Source organism: Hypanus sabinus, chromosome 2, assembly GCF_030144855.1.
Source record: "Hypanus sabinus isolate sHypSab1 chromosome 2, sHypSab1.hap1, whole genome shotgun sequence".
Taxonomy (NCBI): domain Eukaryota; kingdom Metazoa; phylum Chordata; class Chondrichthyes; order Myliobatiformes; family Dasyatidae; genus Hypanus; species Hypanus sabinus.
This window is the reverse complement of record NC_082707.1, coordinates 87,582,619-87,602,388: the sequence shown is the minus strand read 5'-3', so window position 1 is coordinate 87,602,388 and position 19,770 is coordinate 87,582,619. Positions and strand designations below refer to the sequence as shown.

The 19,770-nt window shown below is 41.0% G+C and overlaps 1 protein-coding gene across 5 annotated transcripts in view; it reads left to right on the top strand.

Annotated features, from left to right (window-relative positions):
• kif1aa (kinesin family member 1Aa) overlaps nt 1-19,770 on the top strand; it is a 320,477-nt gene that overhangs the window by 178,550 nt on the left and 122,157 nt on the right. For all 5 annotated transcript variants that reach the window (XM_059949994.1, XM_059950017.1, XM_059950003.1 and 2 more), the window contains 7 exons: nt 3,095-3,174; nt 4,087-4,162; nt 10,382-10,461; nt 13,711-13,817; nt 15,344-15,427; nt 18,389-18,569; nt 18,844-18,916. In XM_059949994.1, the coding sequence (XP_059805977.1) occupies nt 3,095-3,174; nt 4,087-4,162; nt 10,382-10,461; nt 13,711-13,817; nt 15,344-15,427; nt 18,389-18,569; nt 18,844-18,916 (681 nt within the window). The remainder of the gene's footprint in view (nt 1-3,094; nt 3,175-4,086; nt 4,163-10,381; nt 10,462-13,710; nt 13,818-15,343; nt 15,428-18,388; nt 18,570-18,843; nt 18,917-19,770) is intronic.

Below are 19,770 nucleotides of genomic sequence, written 5' to 3'. Positions count from 1 at the left end.
TGTAATAGTAACTGCACTCACTTCTCTTTCCTCACACCCTTCAATATCTGACACACTGCTGCTGTCTTCCACAGTGAAGATTGGCACCAAGTACTCATTTAGTTCTTCTGCCATCTCCTTGTCCCCCGTTATTAGTTCTCCAGCCTCATTTTCTAGCAGTCCTATATCCATTCTTATCCCTCTTTTATTTTTAATATACTTGAAAAAGCTTTTTCTATCCAACTTGATATTGTTTGGTAGCTTGCTTTCTTGTTTTATCTTTTCCCTACTGTTGATTCTTGTAGTTGCTTTCTGTAGGTTTTTAAAAGCTTCCCAATCCTCTGTCTTCCTACTAATTTTCGCTTGGTTGTATGCCCTCTCTTTTATTTTTACATTAGCTTTGACTTCCCTTGTCAGCCACAGTTGTACTATTTTGCCATTTGTGTATTTCTTAGCTTTTGGAATACCTATATTCTGACCTTCCTCATTTTTCCTGGAAACTCAAACCATTGCTGCTCTGCTATCATACCTGTCAGCATTTTCTTCCAATTTACTTTGGCCAACCTGTCTCTCATACCACTGTAATTTTCTTTACTGCTACATCAGACTTAACTTTCTGCTTATCAGATTACAAGTTGAGTTCAGTCATATTGTGATCATTGCTTCCTAAGGGTTCCTTTAGCTTAAGCTCCCTAATCACGTCTGATTCATTATATAACAGAAAATCTAGTGGGCTCAATGACAAACTGTTCTAAAAAGCATCTCGTAGGCATTCAACAAATTCATTTTCTTGAGATCCATTACCAATCTGATTTTCCCAATCAACCTGAATGTTAAAATCTCCCATGTCTATCATAACATTGCCCATTTGACACTCCTTTTCTATGTCCTGTTGTAATCTGTTTGAGATCTGTATATAACTGCCATCGGGGTCCTTTAACACTTGCAGTTTTTAAACTCAACCCACAAGGATTCGACATCTTCGGATCCTGTGTCACATCTTTCTAATGATTTGACGCCATTCTTTACCAGTAGATCCATATCAGCCCTCTGCCTACCTTCCTGTCCCTCCAATACAATGTGTAACCTTGGACATTCAACTCCCAACAACAACAATCCTTCGGCCACGATTCAGTGTTGGCCATACTCGACAATCTGTAGAAGCACAAGTTCATCCACCTTATTTCTTGTACTCCATGCATTGAAAAGTAACACTTATAGTACTATATTTGCTACCCTTTTTAATTCTGCTTTCCAAATGCACTGATACTCACCCTGCTGACTGTGATTTTGTCCTATCATCTGCCTGCCCTTCCCAACAGTAAGGTCCTGCATTTCAGCTTTCTACCTAGCTCTCTAAATTCTCTTTTCAGGACCTCTTTGCTTTTCCTTCCTATGTCAGTAGTGCTGATATGTATCAAGACATCTGGCTGCTCTCCCTCACCCTCCAAAATGCTGTGGATGCAATCTGAGTCATCCCTCACCCCAGCACCTGGGAGGCAACATACATTCAGGTATCCCGTTCACGTCCACAGATTCTCCTGTCTGTTCCCCTGACTATTGAGTCCACTATCACTTCCGCTCCCCTCTTCTCCCCCTTCCCCTTCTGCACCACAGACCCATGTTCAGTGCCAGTAACCCAGTCTCCATGGCATTCCCCTGGGGGATATCCCCCACAACAGTATCCAAAGCGGTATACTTGTTATTGAGGGGAATGGCCGCAGGGGTGCTGTGTACTAACTGCCTATTCACCTTCCATTCCTTCTCCTGACAGTCACCCTGCTACTCTCCTCCTCCAACTCAGGGGTGATTACTTTCCTCTAACTCCGATCGATGATCTCCTCACTCTCCTGTATAAGCTGAAGGTCATCCAGCTGCTGCTCCAGATCCCCAACATGGTCTTCAAGGAGCTGCAGCTGGATGCACTTCATGGAGATATAGTTCCCTGGGAGACTCTGGGTCTCGCAGGACTCCAGCATGCAGCGTGAAAGACACACAACAGCCATTTAAACTACACTAAATACCCCTGACACAGTAAGAAAAAAAGGGAAACTTAACAGAAATTTACCCGGACAACTTACCCATAGCCAACACCTCTTCTGAGCTGAAGCCTCCTTTGAGCCAAAACCAGTCACTCCACGCTCACCACTGGCCCATTCCCAACAATGGCCGCTCCACTTCTCCCTTCTGTACTTTCAGTTATTCCTTTCTACGCTGCTCCAGCCACTGATTGGCCCATTGAAGTGACACTGAACCCCCAAGAAGCTCTCCTTTTAAATGAGCACCGCCGACCTGGGAGTAACCTCCTCGCTGTGCGCTGTCAGAAACAATGTCAGCTATTAATTTTAGCTTAGAATGGCAATATTTACTTAATTGAAGTATTATGGTTTATGGGATAAATCCAGTAACGTACGACAACAGCCCACCAGCCACTGAAGGGCCAAATATTTTTGCACCACAAATCTACTGCTGTACCTGTGTTTCTAGATTATAGTATAGTATGAAATAAATCAAGTGACATGTATTCTGCTGATTTGTTCACCTATTTCCACTAATGCTACATTAATCCCAATTTATTCTCCCCACGTTCTCTTCATCGGCCTCCCTCCCAGATTTTACTAATCACCTGCACACTATGGACAACTTGCAATGGCCAGTAACCTACTAATCTGCATGTTTCTGCGGCATGGGAGGGCACCAGAACATCTTGGGGAGACCATGTGGTCACAGGAAGAACATGCAAACTCCACACAGACTGCACCAAGGTCAGGATCAAAGCCAGGTCTCTGCCAACTGTGAAGCAGCAGCTTCACCAGCTGTGTCCCAGTGTCCAGCTTCATTATATCTTCTCATGGTTACGGAGCTTTTCTGAATATGGAAGTCTTACCTCTCTGTGCATAATATAAACAGGCGACTCTAGTTGCAGCTGCCACACAAAATGTTGGTTGAACCATCTGTTCCGATTTGAACCATCAGGGATTTCCATATGGGAATTACATGGCCATCTGGAAAATCCCTGCCTTTCAACCAGAAGCTGCTTCCGGTCTTCACCCTCATCCTTTTGTTAAGGTAGTTTCGAAAAACTTATATTGGCATTTATACTTAATGTCAACAGGAGACAGAGAAAATAATCGCTGAACTGAATGAAACATGGGAGGAGAAACTGCGCCGAACAGAAGCTATAAGAATGGAAAGGTAAAGTCACTGCCGAATATGTTACTTTCACCAGTGTGGTTTCATCAAATCAGCGAGGGACTCGTGTAGTTTTCAACCAATAAACATAGACCCAAAGTTTGTTCTTCAGGCCACACCTTTCTGATGAGTTAGCTAATTGTGATGGGTACAATTGCGTTAAATGCTGGGACGTTATAATCAATATGCTTTCCCAGGGATCTTTGTGGTAGAGCTGAGACTTCTACTGCTCTTGCTTCAATTAAATGCTGAAATATTGACCAATCAGTGTGCACACAAATCACTAATGGAATTAACTTGGGAAGACAGCACTGCAGCTTTGTTAAGAACAACCAGTTTAATGTTTCCTTTAGTTGGGCGAGCCTTTAATTCTACTCCCTGTATCCTCCAACTCAACGCTCCCTTTTTTTTGATTCATTTATGAGAAGCGAGGTATTGCCGGAAAAACCATTATTTCTTGGCTATCCAGAGAAAGGGGAACAATTAAGAATGTGGGCAGGTCTCCAGCTAAGTCTAAGTCCTTGGTCTGATCAGATGGTGAAGACAAGAAGTGACTCAGATCTGATCCTATACGCTTCTGATAAACTTAATAGTGATACAGTATGGTCAGTGGCCCACTGGGTTCACACCGACCCTATGCATACAGATGGTTGTATTCTTCATTATCTTGGCATTACCTTTATTTCTCTGCCAGGCTGCCCTCAGACAGCTTGTCCATGGGCTTCCCTCTCATCAACCGCATGTGGATGATGCTGGGTTATTGCAGACTGCCAGTGGTTCTGCGCATAGTATTACAAAAATTCATCCAGCCACCATGTACCCCGCCCCCCACCCCTTGAGCTGGAGTCAGCAGCCAAAATCCATTACTGTTTAGTGTTGTGGTAAATACTCAACAGCTTTGAATTTATGTTGCAGAGAGGCATTGCTTGCAGAGATGGGGGTGGCCATGCGTGAAGATGGTGGTACCTTGGGCGTTTTCTCTCCTAAGAAGGTATGTTTGATCTAAAAAAAAAGATTGAATTAACCATTTCTGCTTAATTACCCAGAGATGTGCCGCTAAATGATGGTTTGGAATAGATGTTTTTGGTGAACTCCTTGTGGGTTGGGAAAATGTACTGCCTGTGCTCTGTAATATCTGTTCATAAAGCTGATGAGAGCTTTCTGTCATGTGTTAAGAAAAGACAAGACATCATAAATCTCATTGTTCTACAACTCTGAATAGAGGTTAGAAAAATGAATCTGGCTGTTCTATGTCAATGAGAAGCACCCCAACAGTCCATATGTCCAAAGCTTGCCATTTACAGTCATTGTTCCCACTTGTAACATGAAGGCAGATACCCACAATAGGTAAAGGGGATGAATGACCAACTATTATATCATGGTTGAAGGGTGAATGTTGGCTAAGACAATTAATTATCTTCTAATTGTCTTTCAACATTCATTCAATGACATGTAGAATCTTAGTTTGATATCTGCTTTTAGGATGATACCTATCATCTTAAATATTGTATTGAAGTTTCAGGAAGTTAGATTTATACAAATGCTGAAGTAGAGTTTTTAAGCAAGTTTATGAAATAGTTGAGGTTTTATCTACTGTCGCACCTAACCAAAATATTTGACTGGTTTATCAAGTTTTCTACATATAATTTAAGGGTAATTGATTTGCATTTATTTTTTAATGAAACAAGATATTCCAATGTACTTTTCGGAGAAGATATTAGGGTAGTAGAGAGTTTGTTTCTCAGGACAAAATGTTTATAAAGGAAATTACACAGGTTGGGGCCTTGGTAACTGAGGACATGCAGGCAGTGATGAGATGGTGAGATCTGGATCTGGGATAGTTAGGCGGAATAGAGATCTTACAGGATGTTGTAGACCTGGGAGAAATTACGGAGATATGGAGGTAGGAGGCCATTTGAAAATAAAGGTGAGGATTTTAATTCAAGGCATTATAAACCGAGAGCTAATACAGGTGAGTGAGGATAGTAGTAATGGACAAAATGTCCTTTGTGCCCCCTGAAACATGGGTAGTTATGTTTTAGCAATATGACGTTTACTTGTTGTAAGTTGAGTGAAAGCATTGGTATAGTTAACCAGTTGTAATGAAGACACAGATGAGGATTTCACCAGAAGGTGAGCTGACAAATAGATAGATGTGCAATGAAGTGGTGATTGCAAATATACTGTCTTCATGGTAATGTTGAGGGAAAGTTTCTGAGACACATATTAAGGTAACATTTTAGGCATCAAAAGAATGCCGATCAGAAATTCAAGGCCCTAGAGCACTGGCATCTGTTCCCAGTGAGTGAGTGGGTGTAAAACACATTCGATTTAACTATAGTCAGCTGCACACCACTGTCTAATTTCCAACAGTTGCTGCTTTCTCATTTGTACACCAGTGTCATTTGTTTTTGCTATCTCCCCTACCTTTCCCATTGTTTCAAACCACCCCCCCCCACCTTCCCAATTCCTGCTCACCCTGCAATTTATTCATTCTTGTTAGATTGAACATAGAAGAGCTGCTCAGATGTTTCTGGAGTCTCTGGGGGTGTTCTCTCCCAAGGAGGTTTGTTTGGGGTGACCATGTGTGCGAAGTGTTGTTCTCTCTTTGACTTGGTTTGGTTTGTCACTTATGAGATGGAATCCCTGATTTGATTGCTGGTTCTGATTAGTTTCTCAGCATTGCTTTCATCTCTTTAATGGCCCAGTTTCTTTACTGAACAGATCGTAAATTTGTCAGATTTTACACCCAGCTCCTCCCACACCATAATCCTGCCTTCTTTTCTTTCCCTTCCCTGCTCCCGTTTTACATCTCTCTGCCCCTCCCACTCCCTCCACTTTCCTCTTGTTCTGAACATTCCCTTTCCAACCATTTTCTATTCATTCATTTCTTCCCTCTTCCTCCTTCTGACCCAGTGATCTTCTCTCCTTATTCCCTCTGTCGCCTTCTCTGACTGCCCCCTATGTGTCATCTAAGAGTCCATGAGAGACTGCAGCATGAGGAAATGATGCATAATCCATCAAGCCTTCCAGTACAAAACCCTGCTGCAGTTAACAAACTTGGAGAATGATCCATTGATTTCCCCAAAAGCTAAAATTGATCAGTATTTAGCCTTCTATGCCACATGTTCTGTATTCAAGTGGGGTGCCTTTACCTGTGCACAAATACAGCTTCTCTCTGCACCGCACATTTCTCTTTGTGTTTCTGCTTTGCTTTTATACTGACAATGTGGTTTCCATTTTGAATACCTTTGAATCCCGCATTTGTGCTGAGAGTGAGTGAGTTGTCAGCAGAGGTTCTAATCACATTATAGGAGAGTATTTCCCAGTAAACTCATCGATGCACAAAAATTCTCAACTCCCACAGTTTACCCTACACTCACCTTTAGCCCAATGGGTTTGCTGGACTGCTCCAACCTGGATAGTCTGCTTGCACAGAGATGAGTGACTGACTTCATTAACAGTGAGGTGTGTGTTAGACTGTCAGCTTTTCGATCTGTGGGGCAGACTGTTATCATCACTGCAATAGGGCAGATGAAGTTGTTATGACGCCATTACAGCTAGTGGTGTCAGAGTTTGGAGTTAAATCCCGGCGTCCTCTGTAAGGATTTCCTTCGGTTTCCTGTCACAGTACAAAGACGTACTGACTAGTACGTTAATTGGTCATTGCAAATTGTCCTGTGATTAGGCTCGGGTTAAAACCGGGAGATGCGGCTTCGAGGCTCAAAGGGCTGGAAGGGTCTGTTCAGTGCTATATTTCTAAAGAAAAATAACTTTAAAAATGAAGGGTAGATGTCCCTTCCACCATTATTCCTTTCCCTTATTACTTCCCATCCCAGCCCAACACTGAAAAGTATTCAGAATCAGAATAAAAATCAGGTTTAATATCACCAGCATATCTCCTGAAATTTTGTTGGCATTGTTAGAGGTTCAATGCCCCGGTATAGGCTTGGCCTGAGCTGGGTTTCTAGTGTAACTGAGTCTTACTACCATCTTACTGGGACTCCATGAGATATTCCAGAAGAAATCTCAACCTGGAAGACAAAAATGGTCAGTGCAACATCTCAGCCACAAGTACTCAGATTATTCTTGAATAAGAGCAGCTTGCTTGTAGGTGTCCCGACTCATGTAGTAAAGCACCTCAAGGGGCTGTCCTGTGTTCCAGGACTCAAGTACTCAATGAAGCTAAACAATATTAATCCTACTGATGGTAGTGACTTAACCCTCTTTAAAGAATAGGCCTCACATACAGGAACTCCAGAGGGTATCAAAACTGGAATGTTTCCAGCACCCTGATTGTGAACTATCATTCTGTAATGTGATACCAAGCCATGAAGATCATTAATGTGATACCTAATACATCCTGAGTGAGTCTCCCTCGGAGCAACAACAATTACACCGAAAGCTATGATCCTTACTCAAGATATAACAGCAGCATCAACCAGTGTTTCTGAGTGCTGTTTGATACCCCTTCATAAGTGCTGGAAAGTGTGGGAAACCCTTGCCCAGCTCGGATACTCAAACTTCAGGACTGTTCGGGTTCCTGCATTCACAATTGTTCCTTGAGTGAACTCAAGACAACTGAAGACTATGACATAACATATAGTGCCTAGAAGTATTCACTTTCCCCCCCCCCAGAGGTTTTCCTGTTTTATTGTTTTACAACTTGAATCACAGTGGATTTAATTTGGTTTTTCTAACACTGATCAACAGAAACGACTCTTTCCTGTCAAAGTGAAAACAAATTTCTACAAATCGGTCTAAATTTATTATAATTATTAAACATAAAATAATTGATTGCATGAGTACTCACTCCCTTCAAGTCAGTATTCAGTAGATGCGCCTTTGGCAGCAGTTACACCCTTGAGTCTGTGTGGACAGGTCTCTATCAGCTTTGTACATCTGGACACTGCAATTTTACCCCATTCTTCTTTACAAAACTGCTCAAGTTCCGTCAGATTGCACGGGGATCCTGAGGGCGACAGCCCTTTTCAAGTCCAGCCACAATTCTCAACTGAACTGAGGTCTGGACTTTGTCTTGGCCACTCCAGGACATTAACTTTGTTGTTTTTAAGTCATTCCTATGTAGCTTTGGCTTTATGCTTGGGGTCATTATCTTGCTGGAAGACAAATCTTCTCCCAAGTTGCAGTTCTCTTGCAGACTGTATCAGAAGTTCCCTGTATTTTGCTGTATTCATTTTAGCTGCTACTTTCACAAGCCTTCCAGTGCCTACTGCAGTGAAGCAACCCCACAGCATGATGCAGCCATCACCATCCTGGGGTGGGGGGGGGGAAGTTGAATACTTTTTATAGGTACTGTACATTACATTGAAGGAGTGAACCATTTGATCTGTGACAACTCTTGGGAAGAGCTAACATCATGGTAGCACTCTTTCCCCACAGCTCTGGAATTATTTCTTCCTCAAATAGATATCCAATTTATATCTAAACCAAATATTTTCCTATCATAAGTTCCTGAACTGCATGTTATATCATGATAAATTGTCCGTAAAGAAGCCTTCACACCTCCTCCAGTTTATTTGAAAAGCAACATATCTTCAACAGATCAGAAAGGGGGTTGAGGTGGGAGGAGCAGTAAAGTATTACAGCAGTGTTTTAAATTCCCTGGTAGCGTTCATGTGCAATCCTTCATAGAATAGTGTATGTATGTTGCTGTTTGCATCCAATCAATATCAATCCATCAGCAAGTGATAATGATGCTTGTTTTGTGTAAAATATATTGAAGTGCCATTTTGGGTGGTGTATTACTCTCCCAAGTGCCACTGCTGAGAATGTGTGCACAGTGGAAGATGCATTGTTCTGACAATGCATTCTGGAATTGGTAAGGTATGCTCCATCATTTCTTTGCTGCCTCACCTATGAGTGTTAACATTTGGATTTCAACCTTATCCTAGTGAACTGTTGTGTGGAGTTAACTGTCACTATATATTTTTTCTCTGAGTCGCATTAAGTTCTATGGATGATGAATGTAAATTCAGGCAATAAATGTTTTGACTAACATAACAGGTGTGTGTGTGTGTGTGTGTGTGTGTGTGTGTGTGTGTGTGTGATGCGTGATGCTTTGTTGTGCATGATTGCATCAAAATATCAGCCTTTGAAACTGAAATAGCAGAAACACAGCACAAAGCATTTTTTGAGCTGAAAGAATGAATCCATAAACATCAAGATGGTCCACACTCTGACCCATGTTTTCTTTCTGAAAATGGTCCTAGTAATGTCAATATCCCTTTACTCAGGATTCTGAAACGAAACACGGAACAGTATAGCACAGGACCAGTCCTTTGGCCCATGATACTTGAGCTGATCAAAATGTCAAACATAACTATCCCAGCTGTCTGCACATTATCTTTATCCTTTCATTTCCTGCCTGCTCACATGCCAGTCTAAATGGTTCTTAAATATTATCCCATCTGCCTCTACCACTTTCCCTGTTGGTACAATCTAGACACCTACCACTTTTTTTTGTTAATAAAAAATTTCCACAGTTCTCATTTAAACTTTCTCCCTCACCCTAAACCTATGCTTTCAAGTGTTTGACATTTCAACCCTGGGAAAAAACGGATGGACTATTTACTAAAATCTATGCCTCTGAATATTTTATGTACTTTACCAATTTCTCTCTCAGCCTCCAATACTCCAGGAAAAAAACTATCCAAGTTTGTCCAATCTCTTCCCATAGCTAATACTCTGTAATCCAGAAAACATCCCGGTGAATCTCTTCTCCAAAAGCTGCACATTAGTCCTGCAATATGGTAACCAGAACAAGAAAACAATACTTGAAAGCTGACTTAACCAAAGTTTTATCAGATGAAGTAGGCAGGGAGTGGCACATTGAATACAAGCAGTGCGAACTGTGTTTGACCGATGTTTGTTTCCGAAAGGATAAGAAATTCACTGGCCAAGTACTTGTTGACAACAGGACCCGCAATATAATTGGCATTAGTCACCAAATTGAAAGGTTGCTCAGTGGTGCCATCTTAAGGGTTTATGTAGTCATTTCATTTCTGCTGCGGGACTTCACGGCAATCTTCCAGATGGACGTTAATGGAGCTGGATGTTAATTGTTTTTCATTTCACTGGGGGACTTCCTGTAGTGAAGACACCAAATTAAATAAATGTGATTAGATCCCACATTCTTCAGGAGCAGCGGTTCCGGCTTCCTGTAACATTATCTAATCTTCCCTTGTAGACTCCTCATCTGGTGAACTTGAATGAAGATCCTCTGATGTCTGAGTGCCTTCTGTACTATATCAAAGATGGGATCACAAGGTGCGGACTCACTCGATTTTGGATCACTCCTTTTGCATTCTGGTTTGTATGGTGCTTCCTGTAGAAGGAGTCGAGCAAAGCCTAATGTTCTGGATGTGTGTCTAGTGGCAGACTAGCAGCAGTGACTCATTTTGATTTATTTAATTGGAAAGGATTATTATTCACAGAGCTAACTTCCTTGATTTTCCATTCATTGTCCTTATAAATTTTGATTTTGACCCAGAAGAGGTTACATAAACATGTTGGTCATAAGCACCCATACACCCCAGCAAAGTACTAATCAAATTGAAAGACTCTTGTTTTGCAGACATGAAATAAAACTTGATAAATAAAAACATGTAACCCAGAACCTCTGTCAAAAGTTTCAATGAGGCCGACCTTACTCCAACTGTTGAGATGTGCAGATAAAGAGGCAATAGATTAAATGTAAGAGCTTTAGGACCGAAGGCAGTAGAAACTCCTGTAGTGAAGACGCCAAAGTAAATAAAGTGGTACAATACTGGGGCAACACTACTGTTGTTTGTTACTGTAGCAGTGACAGTGTTAACCCCAGAATAATTTTAAAAGAAGAACCAAGAAATATATGAACAGGATGAGCATGTAAAATTAGGTCTTTATATAAAAACTGGTGATGCAGCCTTTTGCTCTTATGCACCAAAAATCTGGAATACTCTACCAACTGAGATATGCCAGGCTAGTACTTTGGAATGTTTCAGAACACTACTACTTTTTAAAATTTGGCCTACTTATAAGATAACTTAATACCTGTTAATGTTGATAATATTTATATAATTTGGTATATTCAATTATGTTTTATTCTGTATGATGTTTGTCCTTACTTTTCCTTTTTAAATTTGTCTCATATTTTTATGATTATGTTGATTTATCTTTACAATCTATGTAAAGCATGTTGAGTCTGCATCTTAATGTATGAAAGGTGCTATATAAATCGTGTTAATACTACTATTATTATTCTGTTCCTATAAGAGACGAATACCAACGTTGACTGTTAGAGCCACCCAGCCTTTTCCATCATGTAATTACTGTGGGGCTTTATGTAACCTTGGACCAAGTGGACTATTACATTTGTGGTGCTTTAATAACCCTCTTGCTCCAGATCATTTCAGTTACTTGCTTGCCAAAGTTTCTGAGCCTCATTCCCATGGAGGCCCAAGAGGACCATTAAACGTCCCCCACAATCCATTTCAAATGATCTATTTTGCTCCTGTGTTGAAGCATTGGCCATTTGCAGAATTGATACCCTGTAGCGTATTATGAGGTGAATTAAAATCGTCAGGAATTAGCAATGGCAGCATGAACAGGAGCCAGAAGTGCTGGTGACTCATCCTGCAAGCAGATGTTTGGCACCTATACAACTCGTGATGCCTTTGGATCATTCCCAATGTCTCTGTGAATGACTAACTTGGTCTGAAGTTGGTGAGCATTTAGCAATGTACCTGGGAAGCAAACAGCAAATACTACTTGGTTAATTGCTTACATGGCTCCTTAAACTTTCAACTAAGTGTTGAACAAGCATCACTTTATTAAGTTCAAAATGCCAAAGTAATACATTTTTACAAAAGACAAGCAAGTGCATAAATAACCAAAGATATAATAGCATGCTGACAATAGACTTATCTTCTTCTCTATCAAGGCAGCACAAAAACTAAGTCAATGAACTAATCTTATTCTTTGAAAGTAATCTCTAGAATGCAATATTTATTTTCCTGTAACACTTTTCAGCAGTCTGCAGCTAGACTGTATTACTTCTTGGATGCAGCAATTGATTTATCACTTTTTTGGAGGTTCAGACTGATTGATCCCTTTTTCCAGGTACACACTCTATAAAGAATTTATTGTATTTGAATAGAACAGGTGCTATTTCTAGTTGATCAAAGTTATCAAGACATTCTGAGATTCTGAAAATCTCACCACATAAATTTAAGCAGGAACTTTAATCATATATAAACCAATGTTTAAGTTAGAAATTCCAGTTTATAGCTACGTTAACTAAATAATATTGTTTTTGCATATGCCTCAGTTGCTTATTCGGATCAGTTCTACCTGGGTGTCTCAGATTATGCAAGTTTGAATTTATATGATGTCTGTCATGTCTCATAACTATTTATGAGCAATTAATTATATCTGCACACTGTGGCAGTTGTGCACATAGTCATCACCAGGGTTTCTAACTGCATTTAAATTTGTTTCAGCAGATTTCATCACGTAAGTTCTCATCCATAGTCTGCCCCATCCCAACAATGACACCTTTGCGTATCTAATATTCCAGCTTAATAAAACACTACCTTCTTTCAGAATCGGGTTTGATATCACCAGCATATGCCACAGAATTTGTTGTCTTTGCAGCAGAAAACAGACAAGCTCTTCACTTACTGAGTGATTATTATTGATTATCACTCAGTTTAGCTTCTCACTTCCAATATTTTGTTTATATATACAATTGAGAACATTACATTACATTACATTACATTTCAAGGAAAAAGCATGCAATTTTTTTTAGTTTCCTTGTGATTTTCCTCCAGCTTCTCTAATCCGTGATGTCTGGTAGTCCTACAAAGGCACATACATGACAACATTCCACGATGACCAAGTGATCTGCTTTTGAGAATATGAATAGGGACTGACTATTGATCAGAGCAAATGAACTCCTACTTTTCTGCAAACAGTATGATGACATTTGGCTGTACTGTCAGGACAGTGTCAGTGCCTATCATTTCTTTCCATAATACTACATCACCATGGTATTACTAGACTATCAGACAAATACAAAGAATCATACAGTAGTTGGGTAAGGGCCCTGACTTGAATTTAAATAAGAAATATGGGTAGCTGCCTTCCTTGATTTTCCATTGATTGCACTTACAGTTTTCTACCTTTGACTTCGAAGGCTGTATGTACACGTTCACACATCGGTGATTTCCAGTGGCTCTGTGGTTCTTTCCCTGCCTCATATAGCTTCCATGAAAACCTAAGAGATCCTCTGTAGCTGCTTCCACTAATTCAGTGTTTTGGGTCAAAGATGTGGCAAGAGATTGACATTCAACCCCCATGTTTTTTTGTTTGGCCACCTTTCAAACATAAATCCACTTGGTCATATGCCATCATCTACTGTCAATAATATTTTTACTCATTTTCATTAAGCGCCTGAACTTCACGGTGGACCTAAGTTTTGATATGCTGTTCAGTGATATTTTCTTGTCTTAAACACAATTCAATCTCCTCCCTCAGAGTTGGGCGTGAAGATGCAGAACGCCGGCAGGATATAGTACTAAGTGGACATTTCATTAAAGAAGAGCATTGCATCTTCCGCAGTGATGTCAAGCCGTCAGGTGAAGGTACAGTACTTTGACTGCATTTGTAGGGATTGACTGTTGTAATGTGAACAAAACTACTGAAGAGATGCAGCTGGTAGATCTGAAGTAGTCCTTTATTCGACAAAATGAAACACAGTAGAGACCCTTTCTGAGGAAAGATCCAACATTACATGACATTTCATATGCTAAAGATCAAGGAATAACTTTATATTTACAATGTATCTACAATGCTTCCTCTGAATTACATATAACTTTCACACCTCCTTCTTCGCACCCACGTTCCAGACAATGTTCAACATTGTCTGGTTTTTCAATTAACTGTTTTTCACAGCTCTAGAAACCTATTTCCAGGGCTGCATTTTAAATTTAACCTGCAGTCCATGTTCAGGTCTAAAGTTTGGTTGCTGAAGTTAATATTTTGATATACCTCTTCAGTCCAGAATATGCTCTAATACTGGCCAAGGTAACTTCTTGACTTTCAACCAAATGATCCTTTAACCTACGAGTTGCATATTCATGTGAAACATCAACTTATTTGATACAGGCTGATTTTGGTGTGAAAACCTTAAATTTTATATTTTAATCCTATGTTTGAAAAAAGTTCTAATTTGGACTAAAGGTCCTCACTTTTCATATTGCTTTGTATTCAAGAAAAAGCAGCCCACAGAAGTCCACTCTAACTTTTGTGCTACATGAGTGATTGAATTAGGCACTCAGTGGCCTGTTGGTTACCATTCACGTGCCTCTGAATGCCATGGCCAACATTAATCCCCTATGTACTTGTAAAAAGGTGATGTTGAGGTGCCACAGAAACTTCTGCGAACCTTGTGATGAAATTGTTGGGGCAGAAGTAAGTGGATTGCTACTCTATTTCAGAGGGTAGCTGAGATTTAATTACAACTAGAGTCACATAGCGGTTAATGGTAGATTTTTTTTTCCCTAAAGGACATTAGTGAATGGGATGGATTTTAATGGCAATGCAGTAATTTAATAGTCACTAATTGTCCTACTTTAAATTCCACAGCCTTTATTTTAACAGCCTTTAATCTCCGTAGCTCTAAGTGGGATTTCAACTTACTTCTCTCGAGCTTTGTTCTAGCTTCTTGTTTACATCTCCAGAGATTTATGTACCATTTCAATGAGCCTTCTTGAAATTTAAGATGCACTGAAGGATAATAGTGAGCTAGTTATAATAGTGTGACAGTTTAACGGCATCATGATTACTTTTACGAATATCGGCTTTTTCATTGTTGTGTGTTTTAATGAACATGTCCTCCTGGTATCATACTGAGCATTTCCTTTTGATTTTAACCCAGTAACATACTCACTATATGATATGACTAAGAAAGCTTAAAATCTAGCTTCAGTTTTCTGAAAGGTGAGTATGTGAGCAGGAGAACTTGGCAAGCAAGGCCAGCGTGCATGCTGAAAGCTGCACTCATCTGTGTGGACTGCAGGAGGAGCATGGAGACCAACTGAAGTGGCAGGGTGATTTGTACAGTAAGCAGCACGGTCAAACCTCTCAGCACTCTTCTTTTGCTTTATAGTGATTGTCATTCTTGAACCATGTGAAGGAGCAGACACATACCTCAATGGAAAGCAAGTGACTGAACCGACTGTACTTAGATCAGGTGCGTATCCTGGCTGCATTTTGGGTCATAGAATAATATCTCAGGGATATGGGCCCTTTGGCCTACCTTGTCAATGCTAGACAGCAATTAATGTCTATTCTGTTTTGTTTTACAATTGTAGCTTACTATGCCTTTGCAATTCTAGTGCTAACCCAGTCTAAATGTTGTGGGAGCACCTGTGTCCAACACCTTCTCAGGCAGTGTGTTCCAGGTTGCATCCTTGGTGTGAAAAAAAGTGTTCTTCATATCTCCTCTATACCTCTTACCCTTCACATTAACTTGTGAGTTCTGGTCTTCAACACCTCTGCATGTAGAGAAGTTTCTTGCTATCTACCTGTCTATGGCCCTCATAACTTTACATAGCTCTATCATAAGACCAGAAGACATAGGAACAAAATATGGCTGTTCAGCCCATTGAGTCTGTTCCACCATTTGATCACAATTGATTTATTTTCCCTCTCATACCCATTCTCCTGTCTTCTCACTGCTGTCTTTGACACCCTTTCTAATCAGAGCCTAACAACCTCCACTTTAAATATGCACATTGACTTGCCCTCCTCAGCTATTTGTGGCAATGAATTCCACAAACTCGCCATCCTCTGGCTAAAGAAGTTGTTCTTCATCTCTGTTCTAAAGGGACATCCCTCTATTCTGAGTCTCTGCCACCTGGTCCGTAATGCTCCACTATTAGAAGCATCTTCTCCATGTCCACTCTCTCTAGACCTTTCAATATTCAGCGGGTTTCAATGAGATTCACCCCTCATTCTTCCAAACAAGTACAGGCCCAGAGCCATTAAATGCTCCTTGTGCATTAACCCTTTCATCCCTGGGATCATTCGTGTTAACCTTCATCAATACTCCAAATGTGGTCTGACCAACGTCTTGTAAATCATCAGCATTACATCCCTGCTTTTATATTCTAGCCTTTTCAAAATAAATACTAGCATTGCATTTGCCTTCCTTACTATCGTCTCAGGCGTAATTCTGCAGTAACGTCTAATAGTCTTATCATGATACACGTACTTTCAGGTCACTGAGTGCCGCTCATAAGGTTGCTCAATTTTGGCCCTGACTATCTGTAAGAGCAATAGGCTTTTCATTTTCACTATGTGTCTCAGCTGTGGCTCAGTGACTGCACTCTTATCTGAGTCAGAAGCCTATAGGTTCAACTCTTAGTTCTGAAGGACTGACGTTCCAGACAGTACTGAGAGAGTGCTATGTTGTTGAAAATGTTGTCTTTTAGATAAAATATTAATTCAAAACCTCATTGCCCTCCCAAGTAGACACAACTCCACTCTGACGAGGAGCAGCAGAACTCTCCATAAGACCAAAAGACAAAGGAGTAGAAGTCGGCCATTCAGCCCATCGAGTCTGCTCCGCCATTTTATCACGAGCTGATCCATTCTCCCATTTAGTCCCACTCCTCCGCCTTCTCACCATAACCTTTGATGCCCTGGCTACTCAGATACCTATCAATCTCTGCCTTAAATACACCCAATGACTTGGCCTCTACTGCTGCCCGTGGCAACAAATTCCACAGATTCACCACCCTCTGGCTAAAAAAACTTTCTTCACATCTCTGTTCTGAATGGGTGCCCTTCAATCTTTAAGTCATGCCCTCTCGTGCTAGACTCCTCCACCATGGGAAACACTATGCCACATCCACTCTGTCCATATCTTTCAACATTCAATATGTTTCTATGAAATCCCCCCTCGTTCTTCTAAACTCCAAGAGGTACAGTCCAAGAGCAGTCAAGCGTTCCTCATATGTTAACCCTCTCATTCCCAGGATCATTCTAGTGAATCTTCTCTGAACCTTCTCCAATGCCATTATACATCCTTTCTTAAATAAGGAGCCCAAAACTGCACACAGTATTCCAACAACAAACATAAAATGCTGGTGGAACACAGCAGGCCAGGCAGCATCTATAGGAAGAAACACTGTCGAGGTTTTGGGCCGAGATCCTTCGTCAGGACACTTCGTCAGTATTCCAAGTGAGGTCTTATAGAGCCTCAACATCACATCCCTGCTCCTATACTCTATTCCTCTAGAAATGAATGCCAATATCTCCTCAGTGCCTCAGCCAGCATGCTCCTCAAGTAGTATCATTAAAACTAAGTTCTACTGAAATCATAATGGCATTCTGTTTATGGGAACTTGCTTTGTATTCCATGATACAGTAATGACTCACTTGGAAAGTATTTTACTAGCTGTAAGCACTTTGGGATGCCCTGACAGTGCTCAGCAGGTGCAAGTCTTTCTTTACCCTTCCTGTTCAGTACATTGATCACACTTCCTCCTCCCCTCTTCTTCTATTCCCCACTCTGTCCTCCTACCTCTTCTCACCTGCCTATCACCTCACCCTGAGTCCCCTCCTCCTTCCCTTTCTCCTATTGTCCACTCTCTCTCCTATCAGATTCTTTCCTCTCCCTCCTTTACCGCTCTAACCCAGCGAGCTTCACTTTTCACCTCCTAGCTATCTTCCTTCTTCCCCCATCTTTTCATTCTGGCATCTTCCCCCTTCCTTTCCAGTCCTGGAGAAGGGTCTCGACACAAAACATCGACTGTTTATTCATTTCCATAGATGCTGCCTGACCTGCTGAGTTCCTCCAGCATTTGTGTGTTTTGCATTGATAGTGATAACTCTTTAAATGAAGGGACTTCTGTCACTGCTTAGCCTTTCAATCAGCCGTACAGCTCTTCCTTTTCCTTGGACGTAGGAGTACCACCCTTCATCTGGGATTTGGAACTAGACACAGTATTGTGGACTCAATACTGTGTCTAGTTCCGAATCCCAGATGAAGGGATGGACAGGCTGGACTGCCTGAAGGAGGCCACATTTAATCACTGCTGAATAATGGACTCTCATAAAGGACAGATGCCGAAAATCCCAGACAATTACTGTAACTTCCTTACAGTCATATTAATGGAATTTCTTTTTTCATTTCTTGCCTTCAAAGGAAACCGTATTATCATGGGGAAGAGCCACGTTTTCCGGTTCAATCACCCTGAACAGGCACGCCAGGAGCGCGACAAGACACCTTGTGCAGAAACACCGGTTGAGCCTGTGGATTGGGCTTTTGCCCAGCGAGAATTGCTGGAGAAGCAGGGCATTGACATGAAGCAGGAGATGGAACAAAGGTAACTGAGGAAATGTGGAAGTACAATGGTATCCAGAGAGGGTTTAACTGTAAAGTTCTTTGTACAACTCATTAAATATCTGCCGCTGCATTTAGTTCCATGTAATACTCTATGTTCAATTATGTTATTTTTTTGGAATGGTAATATTGAGTTTATGAGTTTGTAGAACATGATATGGCTTTATTCCGTGAAAGTAGTCCATGTTTATAAAAACCTTAGTTAAAGTTTTGGGTTGGGCTGGTATCCATATTTTATTTATTGGATTGTTTCTTAGGCTTCAAGAACTAGAGACCCAGTACCGGAGAGAAAAGGAGGAAGCTGATTTACTGTTGGAACAACAGCGGCTGGTATGTAATGTCACAGTTTGTTAAGGCTCACTCAGCTAACAACAGATACCAGATAATTTTGGTGAAGTGAGGCTAGCTGTCATGTTGATAGAGTCAAGGACCAGGAGATAAAAATATAATAGGCACCTTTTTAAAGGTGAGATGGTTTGGAAGCTGTCGGTACACACACCCACAAGGGGACAGAGTGGGCGGGCATGAGGAATGTAGGAGCTCCTGGATGAAGGAGTTGGCAAATAGGCTGAGGACAGATGAAAATACAGAGAATGCTAAAAATACTCAACTGGCCGTGCAGTGTCTGAAGAGAGAGAAACTGAGCTAATCTTACAGATTAAAGGCCATCTAGTTTGACTCCAGTGAATTGAATCTTTTGAACTGGAGTCCAAGGAATTTTTCCAGAGTTGAGGTATACAAAAATCTGATAGTCCAGCATCATGATGTAGAAGGATGCTACCAAGTTATGAGGGGCTGGGTTTTAGGGAGAGAGTGGACAGGCTAGGACATTAGTCTTTAGAGAGTAAGGGACTGAGAGGTGATCTTATAGAGGTATATAAAATCAACAGGCATAGAGAGGGTAAATGCTTAGAGCTTTTTCCGAAGGTTGAGGAATCAACTAGGGGGAATAAGTTTAAGCTGAGGGGAAAGATTGAGTAGGAACTTGAGGAACAACATGTTTACACAAAGGGTGGCATCTATGCAGAATGAGCTGCCAGATGAAGTGACTGAGGCAGGTAAAATAACAACTGTTAATAGAGCAGTTGGACATGGTCGTGGATTGGAAAGGTTGAGAAGATCATGGGCCAAACACTGGCAAATGGGACTTACTTGGATGGGGCGCCTTGGTCAGCCTGAGCCAT